The following is a 19,094-nucleotide window of genomic DNA, read 5'->3' on the forward strand; positions in this document are numbered from 1 at the left end:
ATTGAGGGAGATTTTGCACATCTTACTCTTCAACAACCAACTTCAAATATTTTTATCAAAAAACGTTAGCTACGCTTGAATCTGCAGCACCTTAAATTTGATCAATAAATATTAGTTACACACAAGGCTGCGGACGTATGTTATCAAATCAATAAATTTGTCACGCACGAGCCTGCAGCAGCGTAAATGTTATAAAAAAAATATTAGTTACGCACGAGGCTACAGAAGAGCAAACGTTAGCAATATATATTAGTTACACACGAGGCTACAGAAGAGCAAACGTTAGCAATATATATTAGTTACGCACGAGGCTACAGAAGAGCAAACGTTAGCAATATATATTAGTTACACACGAGGCTACAGAAGAGCAAACGTTAGCAATATATATTAGTTACACACGAGGCTACAGAAGAGCAAACGTTAGCAATATATATTAGTTACACACGAGGCTACAGAAGAGCAAACGTTAGCAATATATATTAGTTACACACGAGGCTACAGAAGAGCAAACGTTAGCAATATATATTAGTTACACACGAGGCTACAGAAGAGCAAACGTTAGCAATATATATTAGTTACACACGAGGCTACAGAAGAGCAAATGTTAGCAATATATATTAGTTACACACGAGGCTACAGAAGAGCAAACGTTAGCAATATATATTAGTTACACACGAGGCTACAGAAGAGCAAACGTTAGCAATAAATATTAGTTACGCACAGGGTTGCAGCAGCGTTAATGTTAGCAATATATATATTAGTTATGCATGAGGCTACATTAGTTATCTTGAGATGATTTCGGGGCATTTTGTGTCCCCGAAATCAGTGTTTAGTGTCGGCCCGGTCCTCGACCATGCCTTCACCCCTAGGAAGCTGCCCCTGACAGGTGACTAACACCCAGGTACCTATTTTAATGCTAGGTAACAGGGGGCATAGGGTGAAAGAAACTCTCCCCATTGTTTCTCGCCGGCGCCTTGGATCGAACCCAGGAAAACAGGATCACAAGCGCAGCGTGCTGTCCGCTCGGCCGACCGGCTCCCTAAATGTAAATGCAAGTGAGTAAATGTTAGCAATAAATATCAGTTACGCACAGGGTTGCAGCAGCGTTAATGTTATCAATAATATTAGTTACGCAGGAGGCTGTAGCAGCGTAAATGTTATCAATAATATTAGTTACGCACGAGGCTGCAGCAGCGTAAATGTTATTAATAATATTAGTTACGCACGAGGCTGCAGCAGCGTAAATGTTATCAATAATATTAGTTACGCACGAGGCTGCAGCAGCGTAAATGTTATCAATAATATTAGTTACGCACGAGGCTGCAGCAGCGTAAATGTTATCAATAATATTAGTTACGCACGAGGCTGCAGCAGCGTAAATGTTATTAATAATATTAGTTACGCACGAGGCTGCAGCAGCGTAAATGTTATCAATAATATTAGTTACGCACGAGGCTGCAGCAGCGTAAATGTTATCAATAATATTAGTTACGCACGAGGCTGCAGCAGCGTAAATGTTATCAATAATATTAGTTACGCACGAGGCTGCAGCAGCTTAAATGTTATCAATAATATTAGTTACGCACGAGGCTGCCACAGCGTAAATGTTATCAATAATATTAGTTACGCACGAGGCTGCAGCAGCGTAAATGTTATCAATAATATTAGTTACGCACGAGGCTGCAGCAGCGTAAATGTTATCAATAATATTAGTTACGCACGAGGCTGCAGCAGCGTAAATGTTATCAATAATATTAGTTACGCACGAGGCTGCAGCAGCGTAAATGTTATCAATAATATTAGTTACGCACGAGGCTGCAGCAGCGTAAATGTTATCAATAATATTAGTTACGCACGAGGCTGCAGCAGCGTAAATGTTATCAATAATATTAGTTACGCAAGAGGCTGCAGCAGCGTAAATGTTATCAATAATATTAGTTACGCACGAGGCTGCAGCATCGTAAATGAACGATGCTTCACTAACTACATACTTGGTGATTATTCAACATTCGTCAGGATAAATATTGCAGGCCTTCCTACTGTACGCCACAGTCCCATACTGAGTCTGTAATTAAATGTTAATTATCAAACACAAACTTGTACTTACATGACCTCACTCTTCTGTGAACAGACAACCACTTCTTCATCCTTGATTGTACATTGTGCTGGAAATAAACAAGTAATGTAAAACAAACGAAATAAGTCCTCCATGCCAGATCGTGTGTAGAATTATCTTCTAAATAACAAATACTAAACTATTATTCCTGCAACTGTATATTTTCTAAAGCAGTGGTTTGAAAATTATTTCTGGTCATTACTTCTTTTTCATATATTGTCCTTATTAATGGCCGCCCGCTACACTCAGTACAGGTCCCCTCTGGGACCATAACCTGAACACTGCCTCAACCTATGGCCCGCTACACTCAGTACAGGTCCCCTCTGGTACCATAACCTGTACACTGCCTCAACCTATGGCCCCTACACTCAGTACAGGTCCCCTCTGGTACCATAACCTGTACACTGCCTCAACCTATGGCCCCCTACACTCAGTACAGGTCCCCTCTGGTACCATAACCTGTACACTGCCTCAACCTATGACCCCTACACTCAGTACAGGTCCCCTCTGGTACCATAACCTGTACACTGCCTCAACCTATGGCCCCTACACTCAGTACAGGTCCCCTCTGGTACCATAACCTGTACACTGCCTCAACCTATGGCCCCTACACTCAGTACAGGTCCCCTCTGGTACCATAACCTGTACACTGCCTCAACCTATGGCCCCCTACACTCAGTACAGGTCCCCTCTGGTACCATAACCTGTACACTGCCTCAACCTATGCCCCCCTACACTCAGTACAGGTCCCCTCTGGTACCATAACCTGTACACTGCCTCAACCTTTGACCCCTACACTCAGTACAGGTCCCCTCTGGTACCATAACCTGTACACTGCCTCAACCTATGGCCCCTACACTCAGTACAGGTCCCCTCTGGTACCATAACCTGTACACTGCCTCAACCTATGGCCCCTACACTCAGTACAGGTCCCCTCTGGTACCATAACCTGTACACTGCCTCAACCTATGGCCCCTACACTCAGTACAGGTCCCCTCTGGTACCATAACCTGTACACTGCCTCAACCTATGGCCCCTACACTCAGTACAGGTCCCCTCTGGTACCATAACCTGTACACTGCCTCAACCTATGGCCCTTACACTCAGTACAGGTCCCCTCGTACCATAACCTGTACACTGACTCAACCTATGGCCCCTACACTCAGTACAGGTCCCCTCTGGTACCATAACCTGTACACTGCCTCAACCTATGGCCCCTACACTCAGTACAGGTCCCCTCTGGTACCATAACCTGTACACTGCCTCATCCTATGGCCCCTACACTCAGTACAGGTCCCCTCTGGTACCATAACCTGTACACTGACTCAACCTATGCCCCCTACACTCAGTACAGGTCCCCTCTGGTACCATAACCTGAACACTGCCTCAACCTATGGCCCCTACACTCAGTACAGGTCCCCTCTGGTGCCATAACCTGTACACTGACTCAACCTATGCCCCCTACACTCAGTACAGGTACCCTCTGGTACCATAACCTGAACACTGCCTCAACCTATGGCCCCTACACTCAGTACAGGTCCCCTCTGGTGCCATAACCTGTACACTGACTCAACCTATGGCCCCTACACTCAGTACAGGTCCCCTCTGGTACCATAACCTGTACACTGCCTCAACCTTTGACCCCTACATATAGCAAAAAGGCCCCCCCCCCCAGGGGACTATGGCCTCCAGTCTGGAAACCAGTGTTCTTGAGAAATTAATGGTTCCAAAAATATAAAAATATTTATTTTGAGTAAACAGAACACTATTCTGTTACAGTATGTACTGTATAATTCTCAATGTAATATTATATTTGTCATTGATCAGTTGTCTTTGTCAGCATAATGAACTTTAAATTATTACTAATCATTAACTACAGATGAGTTAAATATATGTATATAATACAAACTTTTTATCTCGTCTAGTGCTGAGTGAAACATCATATAAACAGTCTTCATTCCTCCCACGGAAGCACAATCAAAGTCATGCTTCTCCAAGTCTTCTAAGATCCTGCCACAGCTGCGCATCTGAGGAAAAATTAAATTCTTAGAAACGCAGGTTTAGGGAAGTTAAAACTTAATCAATTCCAAGACAAAGACTCGTTAACTGTCATGTTATTGTCCGCTTATCTGTTATGCAGCATAACGTATGTAAATACTTTCAACTTAAAAACAAAACGAAGTATAAAGCGCCTTCGAAAACTTTCACTTTCTTAACATTTTGCAGGATTATCCCCCTCCTAAATAAGCTGTATGTAACCAAGCTACAGAAACTACAGTATTAAAGATAAGACGGTGCTTTTGACTAAAATATTTACCATTGGAAGGCGTTTTCAGACAACACCTTCAACCTGAGCAATAAATGTATGCAATTCATATTATCATGGATGCAGCAAGCATATCACAGTAAATGATACACTAGTATCTAATCCCATATTTATTATTTGCCCAATCTTGGCAGAGTAAAGTTTCTTGTGTGTGTACATTATATATACATATACATATATATATATATATATATACAATATATATATATATATATATTTTTTTTTTTTTTTTTTTAAATATAGAGAAGGGGTACCACCTCTGCTGCAAGTGTAGGGACCCATAGCCTCGGAGAAGAAAATAAAGAGTACTCAGAGAAGACCTTGTGGATCCTCACTGAACACTTTGATATTTTCTTCTCCTACCACCCCTATTCTTTTGGTATGTGTGTATATTTATCTAACTTTATTTGAAAATGTCATTACACAAAAAAAGTTACAATATTGATTACATGCAGGGTGCAAGGCTGCTTGTCACAAGTTGTGTGTGTATATATATATATATATATATATATATATATATATATATATATATATATATATATATATATATATATATATATATATATATATATATATATATATATATATATGTCGTACCTAGTAGCCAGAACGCACTTTTTGGCCTACTATTCAAGGCCCGATTTGCCTAATAAGCCAAGTTTTCCTGAATCAATATATATTCTCTAATTTTTTTCTTATGAAATGATAAATCTACCCTTTTCATTATGTATGAGGTCAATTTTTCTTTATTGGAATTAAAATTAACGTAGATATTTGACCGAACCTAACCAACCCTACCTAACCTAACCTAACCTATCTTTATAGGTTAGGTTAGGTTAGGTAGCCGAAAAAGTTAGGTTAGGTTAGGTAGGTTAGGTAGTCGAAAAACAATTAATTCATGAAAACTTGGCTTATTAGGCAAATCGGGCCTTGCATAGTAGGCTGAGAAGTGCGTTCTGGCTACTAGGTACGACATATATATATATATATATATATATATATATATATATATATATATATATATATATATATATATATATATATATATATATATATATATATATATATCGTACCTAGTAGCCAGAACGCACTTTTCGGCCTACTATGCAAGGTCCGGTTTGCCTAATAGGCCGAGTGATTTTCTTTATTTTCAATAAATTGTTTCTAGTTAGTTTATTTGAATTATTAGTACTATATTATATGAAGAAGATAAATTATTGACTTAGTTGAGTTAAGGTTAGGTTAAGATAGCTTAGGTTCGGTCATATATCTACGTTAATTTTAACTCATATATAAACAAATTAACTCATACATAATGAAATGGATAGCTTTATCATTTCATAAGAAAAAAAACAGAAAAAATATATAAATTCAGGAAAACTTGGCTTATTAGGCATACCGGGCCTTGCGCAAATTAATACCCAGACTCCCATCATATATTTCAATACCCAGACTCCAAGCATATATTTCAATACCCAAACTCCCAGCATATATTTCAATACCCAAACTCCCAGCATATATTTCAATACCCAAACTCCTAGCATATATTTCAATACCCAAACTCCAAGCATATATTTCAACACCCAGACTCCCAGCATATATTTCAATACCCAAACTCCCAGCATATATTTCAATACCCAAACTCCCAGCATATATTTCAATACCCAAACTCCCAGCATATATTTCAATACCCAAACTCCCAGCATATATTTCAATACCCAGACTCCAAGCATATATTTCAATACCCAAACTCCCAGCATATATTTCAATACCCAAACTCCCAGCATATATTTCAATACCCAAACTCCCAGCATATATTTCAATACCCAGACTCCAAGCATATATTTCAATACCCAAACTCCCAGCATATATTTCAATACCCAAACTCCCAGCATATATTTCAATACCCAAACTCCCAGCATATATTTCAATACCCAGACTCCAAGCATATATTTCAATACCCAAACTCCCAGCATATATTTCAACACCCAGACTCCCAGCATATATTTCAATATCCAAACTCCCAGCATATATTTCAATACCCAGACTCCAAGCATATATTTCAATACCCAAACTCCCAGCATATATTTCAACACCCAGACTCCCAGCATATATTTCAACACCCAGACTTCCAGCATATATTTCAATACCCAGACTCCAAGCATATATTTCAATACCCAAACTCCCAGCATATATTTCAATTCCCAAACTCCCAGCATATATTTCAATACCCAGACTCCCAGCATATCTTTCAATACCCAGACTCCCAGCATATATTTCAATACCCAGACTCCCAGCATATATTTCAATACCCAAACTCCCAGCATATATTTCAATACCCAGACTCCCAGCATATATTTCAATACCCAGACTCCCAGCATATATTTCAATACCCAGACTCCCAGCATATATTTCAATACCCAGACTCCCACGATACCGATCAATATCCAGACTCCCATTATGTAAATCAACACCCCGGCTCCCATTATACAGTATATATCATGATGAATATAAATTGAGACTTACATTATGAAACTTGAGTAGTGAGAAGATTGATGAAGACTGTAAATTGAGACTTACAATGATGAAGACTGTAAATTGAGACTTACAGTGATGAAAACTGGGTAGTGAGGCTTACAGTGATGAAGACTGTAGGGTGAGAATTAAACTGATGAAGATTGCAAAGTGAGACTTACACTGATGACAGTAAAGTAAGTACAATTATAAAGATTGTTAAGTGAGACTTACAATGATGATTGTGTAGTTACACTTACATGCTGAAGACTGTAAAGTGAGACATACAATGATGAAGAATGTGAAGTAAGACTTACAATGATGAATGTGTAGCGAGACTTACAGCGATGAAGATTGTGTAGTGTGACTTACAATGAGGAAGTTTGTTAAGTGCGACTTACAATGACTATAAAGTGAGGCTTACAATGAAGATTGTAAAGTTACTTACAATGAAGAATGTGTAGTAAGACTTACAATAATGAATATTGAGTAGTGAGACTTACAATGATGAAGACTGTAAATGACTTACAATGACAAAGACTGTAATGTGATACTTACAATGATGAAAAATGTGAAGTGAGACTTACAATGATGCAGATTGTAAAGTGATACAATGATGAAAATTGTAAAGTGATACTTACAATGATGAAAATTGTATAGTGACACTTACAATGATGTATATTGAAGAGTGAGACTTACAATGATGAATACTGTAAAGTGAGACTTACAATGATGAAGATTGTGTAGTGCAACTTAAAGTAATCTACAATGATGAAAATTGTGTAGTGAGACTTACATTGTAAAGTGGGACACAATGATGAATGTAAAGTGAGTCGCAGATTGAAAAGTGAGACTTACAATGATGAACATTGAGTGATGAGACACGATGAAGACTGTAAAGTGAGACTTACAATGAAGATTGTCAAGTGAGACTTACAAATGAAGATTATCAAGTGAGACTTACAATACGATGAAGAATGTGTAGACTTACAATGATGAAGATTGTGTAGTGAGACTTACAATGATGGAGATTGTAAAATGACTTATAATGAACATTGTAAACTTAAATAATGAAGAATGTAAATTGAGGCTTACAATGATAAAGATTGTAAAATGAGACTTACAATGAAGAATCTGTAGTGAAACTTACAATGAAGAATCTGTAGTGAAACTTACAATGAAGAATCTGTAGTGAAACTTACACTGATGAAGATTATAAAGTTAGACTAACAATGATAAAGATTGTGTAGTGAGACTTACAACGATCAAGATTGTAGAGTGGTACTTACAATAATGAAGATTGTGTGCTGAGACTTACAATGATGTAGTGTGTGAAATGAGACTTGCAATGATGATTGTAAAGTGAGACTTACAGTGATGATTGTTAAGCGAGACTTACAATGATTTTATTTTGCAGGGATATTCCTACGCGGGCCCTAAGCCTCTGGCTGGCCCACTAAGTGTTGCTTGTTTCTGTTTTACTTGGGCAGAGTATGAGTATTTATGACTCGTATGGTCGCTTCAGTAAGATTTTGTCCCATGTATTTAACAACTTCTGCTCTGTTGAATCTAAGTTGACATCTTAATGAGTTTGTAACTGTGCACTGTGTTAGATAATGTTCCAGTGGTCTGTTGTGGCTGTAACTGTGCACTGTGATAGATAATGTTCCAGTGGTCTGTTGTGGCTGTAACTATGCACTGTGATAGATAATGTTCCAGTGGTCTGTTGTGGTTGTAACTGTGCACTGTGTTAGATAATGTTCCAGTGGTCTGTTGTGGCTGTAACTGTGCACTGGGATAAATAATGTTCCAGTGGTCTGTTGTGGTTATAACTGTGCACTGTGTTAGATAATGTTCCAGTGGTCTGTTGTGGCTGTAACTGTGCACTGTGATAGATAATGTTCCAGTGGTCTGTTGTGGCTGTAACTGTGCACTGTGTTAGATAATGTTCCAGTGGTCTGTTGTGGCTGTAACTGTGCACTGTGTTAGATAATGTTCCAGTGGTCTGTTGTGGCTAACTGTGCACTGTGTTAGATAATGTTCCTGTGGTCTGTTGTGGTTGTAACTGTGCACTGTGTTAGATAATGTTCCAGTGGTCTGTTGTGGCTGTAACTGTGCACTGGGATAAATAATGTTCCAGTGGTCTGTTGTGGTTATAACTGTGCACTGTGTTAGATAATGTTCCAGTGGTCTGTTGTGGCTGTAACTGTGCACTGTGATAGATAATGTTCCAGTGGTCTGTTGTGGCTGTAACTGTGCACTGTGTTAGATAATGTTCCAGTGGTCTGTTGTGGCTGTAACTGTGCACTGTGTTAGATAATGTTCCAGTGGTCTGTTGTGGCTAACTGTGCACTGTGTTAGATAATGTTCCAGTGGTCTGTTGTGGTTGTAATTGTGCACTGTGATAGATAATGTTCCAGTGGTCTGTTGTGGTTGTAACTGTGCACTGTGATAGATAATGTTCCAGTGGTCTGTTGTGGCTGTAACTGTGCACTGTGTTAGATAATGTTCCAGTGGTCTGTTGTGGTTGTAACTGTGCACTGTTAGATAATGTTCCAGTGGTCTGTTGTGGCTCTAACTGTGCACTGTGATAGATAATGTTCCAGTAGTCTGATGTGGTTGTAACTGTGCACTGTGTTAGATAATGTTCCAGTGGTCTGTTGTGGCTATAACTGTACACTGTGTTAGATAATGTTCCAGTGGTCTGTTGTGGCTATAACTGTACACTGTGTTAGATAATGTTCCAGTGGTCTGTTGTGGCTGTAACTGTGCACTGTGTTAGATAATGTTCCAGTGGTCTGTTGTAGCTGTAACTGTGCACTGTGTTAGATAATGTTCCAGTGGTCTGTTGTGGCTGTAACTGTGCACTGTGTTAGATAATGTTCCAGTGGTCTGTTGTGGTTGTAACTGTGCACTGTTAGATAATGTTCCAGTGGTCTGTTGTGGTTGTAACTGTGCACTGTGTTAGATAATGTTCCAGTGGTTTGTTGTGGCTGTAACTGTGCACTGTGATAGATGTTCCAGTGGTCTGTTGTGGTTGTAACTGTGCACTGTGTTAGATAATGTTCCAGTGGTCTGTTGTGGCTGTAACTGTAACTGTGCACTGTGTTAGATAATGTTCCAGTGGTCTGTTGTGGCTGTAACTGTGCACTGTGTTAGATAATGTTTCAGTGGTCTGTTGTGGTTGTAACTGTGCACTGTGATAGATAATGTTCCAGTGGTCTGTTGTGGCTGTAACTGTGCACTGTGTTAGATAATGTTCCAGTGGTCTGTTGTGGTTGTAACTGTGCACTGTGTTAGATAATGTTCCAGTGGTCTGTTGTGACTGTAACTATGCACTGTGTTAGATAATGTTCCAGTGGTCTGTTGTGGTTGTATCTGTGCACTGGGATAAATAATGTTCCAGTGGTCTGTTGTGGTTATAACTGTGCACTGTGTTAGATAATGTTCCAGTGGTCTGTTGTGGCTGTAACTGTAACTGTGCACTGTGTTAGATAATGTTCCAGTGGTCTGTTGTGGCTGTAACTGTGCACTGTGTTAGATAATGTTCTAGTGGTCTGTTGTGGTTGTAACTGTGCACTGTGATAGATAATGTTCCAGTGGTCTGTTGTGGCTGTAACTGTGCACTGTGTTAGATAATGTTCCAGTGGTCTGTTGTGGTTGTAACTGTGCACTGTGTTAGATAATGTTCCAGTGGTCTGTTGTGGCTGTAACTGTGCACTGTGTTAGATAATGTTCCAGTGGTCTGTTGTGGTTGTAACTGTGCACTGGGATAAATAATGTTCCAGTGGTCTGTTGTGGTTATAACTGTGCACTGTGTTAGATAATGTTCCAGTGGTCTGTTGTGGCTGTAACTGTGCACTGTGATAGATAATGTTCCAGTGGTCTGTTGTGGCTGTAACTGTGCACTGTGTTAGATAATGTTCCAGTGGTCTGTTGTGGCTGTAACTGTGCACTGTGTTAGATTATGTTCCAGTGGTCTATTGTGGCTAACTGTGCACTGTGTTAGATAATGTTCCAGTGGTCTGTTGTGGCTGTAACTGTGCACTGTGTTAGATAATGTTCCAGTGGTCTGTTGTGGTTGTAACTGTGCACTGTGATAGATAATGTTCCAGTGGTCTGTTGTGGTTGTAACTGTGCACTGTGATAGATAATGTTCCAGTGGTCTGTTGTGGTTGTAACTGTGCACTGTGATAGATAATGTTCCAGTGGTCTGTTGTGGCTGTAACTGTGCACTGTGTTAGATAATGTTCCAGTAGTCTGTTGTGGTTGTAACTGTGCACTGTGTTAGATAATGTTCCAGTGGTCTGTTGTGGCTCTAACTGTGCACTGTGATAGATAATGTTCCAGTGGGCTGTTGTGGCTATAACTGTGCACTGTGTTAGATAATGTTCCAGTGGTCTGTTGTGGCTGTAACTGTGCACTGTGTTAGATAATGTTCCAGTGGTCTGTTGTGGTTGTAACTGTGCACTGTTAGATAATGTTCCAGTGGTCTGTTGTGGTTGTAACTGTGCACTGTGATAGATAATGTTCCAGTGGTCTGTTGTGGCTGTAACTGTGCACTGTGTTAGATAATGTTCCAGTGGTCTGTTGTGGTTGTAACTGTGCACTGTGTTAGATAATGTTCCAGTGGTCTGTTGTGGCTGTAACTGTGCACTGTGTTAGATAATGTTCCAGTGGTCTGTTGTGGTTGTAACTGTGCACTGGGATAAATAATGTTCCAGTGGTCTGTTGTGGTTATAACTGTGCACTGTGTTAGATAATGTTCCAGTGGTCTGTTGTGGCTGTAACTGTGCACTGTGATAGATAATGTTCCAGTGGTCTGTTGTGGCAGTAACTGTGCACTGTGTTAGATAATGTTCCAGTGGTCTGTTGTGGCTGTAACTGTGCACTGTGTTAGATAATGTTCCAGAGGTCTGTTGTGGCTAACTGTGCACTGTGTTAGATAATGTTCCAGTGGTCTGTTGTGGTTGTAACTGTGCACTGTGATAGATAATGTTCCAGTGGTCTGTTGTGGTTGTAACTGTGCACTGTGATAGATAATGTTCCAGTGGTCTGTTGTGGTTGTAACTGTGCACTGTGATAGATAATGTTCCAGTGGTCTGTTGTGGCTGTAACTGTGCACTGTGTTAGATAATGTTCCAGTGGTCTGTTGTGGTTGTAACTGTGCACTGTTAGATAATGTTCCAGTGGTCTGTTGTGGCTCTAACTGTGCACTGTGATAGATAATGTTCCAGTGGTCTGTTGTGGTTGTAACTGTACACTGTGTTAGATAATGTTCCAGTGGTCTGTCGGGCAAGATGATGATTGTAAAGAGACTTACAATGATGAAGATTGTGTAGTGAGCCTTACATTGTAAAGTGAGACAATGATGAATGTAAAGTGAAACTTACACTCATAATGTAGTGAAACGTACAATGATGCAGATTGTAAAGTGAGACTTACAATGATAAACATTGAGTGATGAGACATGATGAAGACTGTAAAGTGAGACTTACAATGAAGATTGTAAAGTGAGACTTACACTGATTGTGTAGTGAGTCTTACATGAAGATTGTAAAGTGTTACTTACAATTATGAATGTGAATTCAGACTTATAATGATGAATATTTTGTAGTGAGACTTACAATGATGATTGTAAAGTGGCACTTACAATGGTGAAGATTGTGTGTAACGAGACTAACAATGATGATGACTGTAACAGGACTCACAATGATGAAGAGTGTGTAGTTATATTTAAGATGTAGTAGTCTTACAACCAAAATTGTGAAGCGAGATGCAGTCATGAAGAATATGAAGTAAGACGGACAATGATGACAATTGAGAAGAGATACTTACACTGATGAGGATTGTGAGGTAAGACGGACAATGATGACAATTGAGAAGAGATATTTACACTGATGAGGATTGTGAGGTAAGACGGACAATGATGACTGTGTTGTTACTTAACATGAAGAGTGTATAGGTGATTGCTAGTGATAGAGCTTGTGTTTAGTGTTACAATGAAGAATTCATTTACCTAGTTGGGACTAGAAATGTGAATGTGGTGTGAGGGTTACAATGAAGAATTTACTATCTAGTAAGGACTAGAAATGTGAATGTGTTGTGAGGGTTACAATGAAGAATTTACTCAGCTAGTAAGGACTAGAAATGTGAATGTGGTGTGAGGGTTACAATGAAGAATTTACTCAGCTAGTAAGGACTAGAAATGTGTGTTTTGAGACTATGTAGCAATGATGATTATGGAGTGAAGCTTAGAATGAAGATAATATAGCGAGGCTTGTTACAATGAAGATTGTGTACTGAGGCTTGTCACAACGGAGGTTGTGTATTGAGGTTTGTTACAATGAAGAATTTACTACCTAGTAAGGACTAGAAATGTGAATGTGGTGTGAGGGTTACAATGAAGAATTTATTTACCTAGTAAGGACTAGAAATGTGAATGTGTTGTGAGGGTTACAATGAAGAATTTATTTACCTAGTAGGGACTAGAAATGTGAATGTGGTGTGAGGGTTACAATGAAGAATTTACTCAGCTAGTAAGGACTAGAAATGTGTCATTTGAGACTATGTAGCAATGATGATTATGGAGTGAAGCTTAGAATGAAGATAATATAGCGAGACTTATCACAATGAAGATTGTGTACTTAGGCTTGTTACAATGAAGATTGTGTACTGAGGCTTGTTACAATGAAGATTGTGTACTGAGGCTTGTTACAATGAAGATTGTGTACTGAGGCTTGTTATAATGAAGATTGTGTACTGAGGCTTGTTACAATGAAGATTGTGTACTGAGGCTTGTTACAATGAAGATTGTGTACTGAGGCTTGTTACAATGAAGATTGTGTACCGAGGCTTGTTACAATGAAGATTGTGTACTGAGGCTTGTTACAATGAAGATTGTGTACTGAGGCTTGTTACAATGAAGATTGTGTACCGAGGCTTGTTACAATGAAGATTGTGTACCGAGGCTTGTTACAATGAAGATTGTGTACTGAGGCTTGTTACAATGAAGATTGTGTACTGAGGCTTGTTACAATGAAGATTGTGTACTGAGGCTTGTTACAATGAAGATTGTGTACCGAGGCTTGTTACAATGAAGATTGTGTACTGAGGCTTGTTACAATGAAGATTGTGTACTGAGGCTTGTTACAATGAAGATTGTGTACTGAGGCTTGTTACAATGAAGATTGTGTACTGAGGCTTGTTATAATGAAGATTGTGTACTGAGGCTTGTTACAATGAAGATTGTGTACTGAGGCTTGTTACAATGAAGATTGTGTACTGAGGCTTGTTACAATGAAGATTGTGTACCGAGGCTTGTTACAATGAAGATTGTGTACCGAGGCTTGTTACAATGAAGATTGTGTACTGAGGCTTGTTACAATGAAGATTGTGTACTGAGGCTTGTTACAATGAAGATTGTGTACTGAGGCTTGTTACAATGAAGATTGTGTACCGAGGCTTGTTACAATGAAGATTGTGTACTGAGGCTTGTTACAATGAAGATTGTGTACTGAGGCTTGTTACAATGAAGATTGTGTACTGAGGCTTGTTACAATGAAGATTGTGCACTGAGTTGTTACAATGAAGATTGTGTACTGAGGCTTCTTATAATGAAGATTGTGTACTGAGGCTTGTTACAATGAAGATGATTGCGTATTAGTCTTTATCATAATGGAGATGATTGTGTATGAGACTTGCACCTGCTTTACTTTGCCTTTACAATACATCTACACAAGCACCGGCTTTACCTTGACTTTACTGCCCCACAAGCACTAGCTTTACCTTGACTTTACTGCTCCATAAGCACTAGCTTTACCTTGACTTTTCTGCCACACAAGCACTAGCTTTACCTTGACTTTTCTGCCCCACAAGCACCAGCTTTACCTTGACTTTACTGCCACACAAGCACCAGCTTTATCTTGTCTTTACTGGCCCACAAGCAGCAGCTTTCCCTTGTCTTTACAGCTCCACAAACAGCAGCTTTACCTTGTTTTTACTGCTTCACAAGCACCAGCTTTACCTTGACTTTACTGCTCCACAAGCACCAGCTATACCTTGACTTTACTGCCCCACAAGCACCAGCTTTAACTTGACTGCCCCACAAGCACCAGCTTTACCGTAGCTTTACCTTAGACAAGCAGCAGTTTTACCTTAGACAAACAGCAGCTTTACCTTAGACAAGCAACACCGGCTTTACCTCAGACAAGCAGCACCGGCTTTACCTTAGACAAGCACCAGCAGCTTTACCTTAGACAAGCACCAGCAGCTTTACCTTAGACAAGCAGCAGCAGCTTTACCTTAGACAAGCAGCAGCAGCTTTACCTTAGACAAGCAGCAGCAGCTTTACCTTAGACAAGCAGCAGCTTTACCTTAGACAAGCGGCAGCTTTACCTTAGACAAGCGGCAGCTTTACCTTAGATAAGCAACAACTTTATCTTATACAAGCAGCACGAGCTTTACCTTAGACAAGCAGCAGGAGCTTTACCTTAGAGAAGGAGCAGCTTTACCTTAGAGAAGCAGCAGCTTTACCTAAGAGAAAGAGCAGCTGTACCTTAGAGAAAGAGGAGCTTTACCTTAGAGAAGGAGGAGCTTTACCTTAGAGAAGGAGGAGCTTTACCTTAGAGAAGGAGCAGCTTTACCTTAGAGGAAGAGCTTTACCTTAGAGAAGGAGCAGCTTTACCTTAGAGAAGGAGCAGCTTTACCTTAGAGAAGGAGCAGCTTTACCTTAGAGAAGGAGCAGCTTTACCTTAGACAAGGAGCAGCTTTACCTTAGACAAGGAGCAGCTTTACCTTAGACAAGGAGCAGCTTTACCTTACACAAGCAGGAGCAGCTTTACTTTAGACAAGCGGCAGCTTTACCCAAGACAAGCACCAGCTTTACCCAAGACAAGCACCAGCTTTACCTTAGAGGAGCAGCTTTACCTTAGAGAAGGAGCAGCTTTACCTTAGACAAGCAGGAGCAGCTTTACCTTAGACATGGAGCAGCTTTACATTAGACAAGGAGAAGCTTTACCTTAGAGGAGCAGCTTTACCTTAGAGAAGGAGCAGCTTTATCTTAGAGAAGTAGCAGCTTTACCTTAGAGAAGGAGCACCTTTACCTTAGACAAGCAGCAGCTTTACCTTAGAGAAGGAGCAGCTTTACCTTAGAGGAGCAGCTTTACCTTAGACAAGCAGCAGCTTTACCTTAGACAAGGAGCAACTTTACCTTAGACAAGCAGCAGCTTTACCTTAGACAAGCGGCAGCTTTACCTTAGACAAGCGGCAGCTTTACCTTAGACAAGCAGCAGCTTTACCTTAGACAAGCAGCAGCATTACCTTAGACGAGCAGCAGCTTTACCTTAGAGAAGGAGCAGCTTTACCTTAGACAAGCAGCAACTTTACCTAAGCCATGCACCAGCTTTACCTTAGACAAGCACCAGCTTTACCTTAGAGAAGGGGCAGCTTTACTTTAGAGAAGGAGCAGCTTTACCTTAGACAAGCACCAGCTTTACCTTAGAGAAGGAGCAGCTTTACCTTAGACAAGCAGCAGCTTTACCTTAGACAAGCGGCAGCTTTATCCTAGACAAGCACCAGCTTTACCTTAGAGCAGCTTTACCTTAGAGAAGGAGCAGCTTTACCTTAGCCAAGCAGGAGCAGCTTTACCTTAGACATGGAGCAGCTTTACCTTAGACAAGGAGCAGCTTTAACTTAGACAAGGAGCAGCTTTACCTTAGAGGAGCAGCTTTACCATAGAGAAGGAGCAGCTTTACCTTAGAGAAGTAGCAGCTTTACCTTAGAGAAGGAGCAGCTTTACCTTAGACAAGGAGCAGCTTTACCTTAGACAAGCAGCAGCTTTACCTTAGACAAGCGGCAGCTTTACCCTAGACAAGCACCAGCTTTACCTTAGAGAAGGAGCAGCTTTACCTTAGAGAAGGATCAGCTTTACCTTTGAGAAGGAGTAGCTTTACCTTAGGCAAGCAGGAGGAGCTTTACCTTAGACAAGCAGGAGCAGCTTTATCTAAGACGAGCAGCAGCTTTACCTTAGAGAAGGAGCAGCTTTACCTTAGACAAGCAGCAACATTACCTAAGCCACGCACCAGCTTTACCTTAGAGAGGGAGCAGCTTTACCTTAGAGAAGGAGCAGCTTTACCTTTGAGAAGTAGCTTTACCTTAGACAAGCAGGAGCAGCTTTACCTTAGACAAGGAGCAGCTTTACCTTAGACAAGGAGCAGCTTTACTCTAGAGAAGGAGCAGCTTTACCTTAGAGGAGCAGCTTTACCTTAGACAAGCAGCAGCTTTACCTTTGACAAGGAGCAGCTTTACCTTAGAGAAGGAGCAGCTTTACCTTAGACAAGCAGGAGCAGCTTTACCTTAGAGGAGCGGCTTTACCTTAGAGAAGGAGCAGCTTTACCTTGGAGAAGGAGCAGCTTTACCTTAGACAAACAGCAGCTTTACCTTAGAGAAGGAGCAGCTTTACCTTAGAGGAGCAGCATTACCTTAGACAAGGAGCAGCTTTACCTTAGGCAAGCAAGAGGAGCTTTACCTTAGACAAGCGGCAGCTTTACCCTAGACAAGCACCAGCTTTACCTTAGAGGAGGAGCTTTACCTTAGAGAAGGAGCAGCTTTACCTTAGGCAAGCAGGAGCTTTACCTTAGACAAGCAGGAGCAGCTTTACCTTAGAGGAGCAGCAGTTTTACCTTAGAGAAGGAGCAGCTCATCCTTAGACAAGTAGCAGCTTTACCTTAGAGAAGGAGCAGCTTTACCCTAGAGGAGCAGCTTTACCTTAGACAAGGAGCAGCTTTACCTTAGACAAGGAGCAGTTTTACCTTAGACAAGGAGCAGCTTTACCCTAGACAAGGAGCAGCTTTACCTTAGACAAGCAGCAGCTTTACCTTAGACAAGCAGCAGCTTTACCCCTAGACAAGAAGCAGCTTTACCTTAGACAAGGAGCAGCTTTACCCTAGACAAGGAGCAGCTTTACCTTAGACAAGCAGCAGCTTTACCTTAGACAAGGAGCAGCTTTACCCTAGAAAAGGAGCAGCTTTACCTTAGACAAGCAGCAGCTTTACCTTAGACAAGCAGCAGCTTTACCCCTAGACAAGAAGCAGCTTTACCTTAGACAAGGAGCAGCTTTACCCTAGACAAGGAGCAGCTTTACCTTAGACAAGCAGCAGCTTTACCTTAGACAAGGAGCAGCTTTACCCTAGACAAGGAGCAGCATTACCTTAGACAAGCAACAGCTTTACCTTAGACAAGGAGCAGCTTTACCCCTAGACAAGAAGCAGCTTTACCTTAGACAAGCAGCAGCTTTACATTAGACAAGGAGCAGCTTTACCTTAGACAAGGAGCAGCTTTACCTTAGTCAAGCAGGAGCAGCTTTACCCTAGACAAGGAGCAGCTTTACCCTAGACAAGGTGCAGCTTTACCTTAGACAAGCAGCAGCTTTACCTTAGTCAAGCAGGAGCAGCTTTACCCTAGACAAGGTGCAGCTTTACCTTAGACAAGCAGCAGCTTTACCTTAGACAAGGAGCAGCTTTACCTTAGACAAGGAGCAGCTTTACCCTAGACAAGGAGCAGCTTTACCTTAGACAAGGAGCAGCTTTAACTTAGACAAGGAGCAGCTTTACCTTAGAGGAGCAGCTTTACCTTAGAGAAGGAGCAGCTTTACCTTAGAGAAGTAGCAGCTTTACCTTAGAGAAGGAGCAGCTTTACCTTAGACAAGGAGCAGCTTTACCTTAGACACGCAGCAGCTTTACCTTAGACAAGCGGCAGCTTTACCCTAGACAAGCACCAGCTTTACCTTAGAGAAGGAGCAGCTTTACCTTAGAGAAGGATCAGCTTTACCTTTGAGGAGTAGCTTTACCTTAGGCAAGCAGGAGGAGCTTTACCTTAGACAAGCAGGAGCAGCTTTATCTAAGACGAGCAGCAGCTTTACCTTAGACAAGGAGCAGCTTTACTCTAGAGAAGGAGCAGCTTTACCTTAGAGGAGCAGCTTTACCTTAGAGAAGGAGCAGCTTTACCTTAGACAAGCAGGAGCAGCTTTACCTTAGAGAAGGAGCAGCTTTACCTTGGAGAAGGAGCAGCTTTACCTTAGACAAACAGCAGCTTTACCTTAGAGAAGGAGCAGCTTTACCTTAGACAAGGAGCAGCTTT

At 40.8% G+C, this 19,094-nt stretch overlaps 1 protein-coding gene across 1 annotated transcript in view; it reads right to left on the bottom strand.

Annotated features, from left to right (window-relative positions):
* Positions 1 to 19,094, bottom strand: part of LOC123762151 (uncharacterized) — a 56,875-nt gene that overhangs the window by 36,228 nt on the left and 1,553 nt on the right. The window contains exons 2-3 of the mRNA XM_045748529.2: positions 4,026 to 4,143; positions 2,108 to 2,165 (exon numbers count right to left, since the gene is read on the bottom strand). Coding sequence (XP_045604485.1) covers positions 2,108 to 2,165; positions 4,026 to 4,143 — 176 coding nt within the window. The remainder of the gene's footprint in view (positions 1 to 2,107; positions 2,166 to 4,025; positions 4,144 to 19,094) is intronic.

The sequence above is a fragment of the Procambarus clarkii genome, chromosome 34, assembly GCF_040958095.1.
Source record: "Procambarus clarkii isolate CNS0578487 chromosome 34, FALCON_Pclarkii_2.0, whole genome shotgun sequence".
Taxonomy (NCBI): domain Eukaryota; kingdom Metazoa; phylum Arthropoda; class Malacostraca; order Decapoda; family Cambaridae; genus Procambarus; species Procambarus clarkii.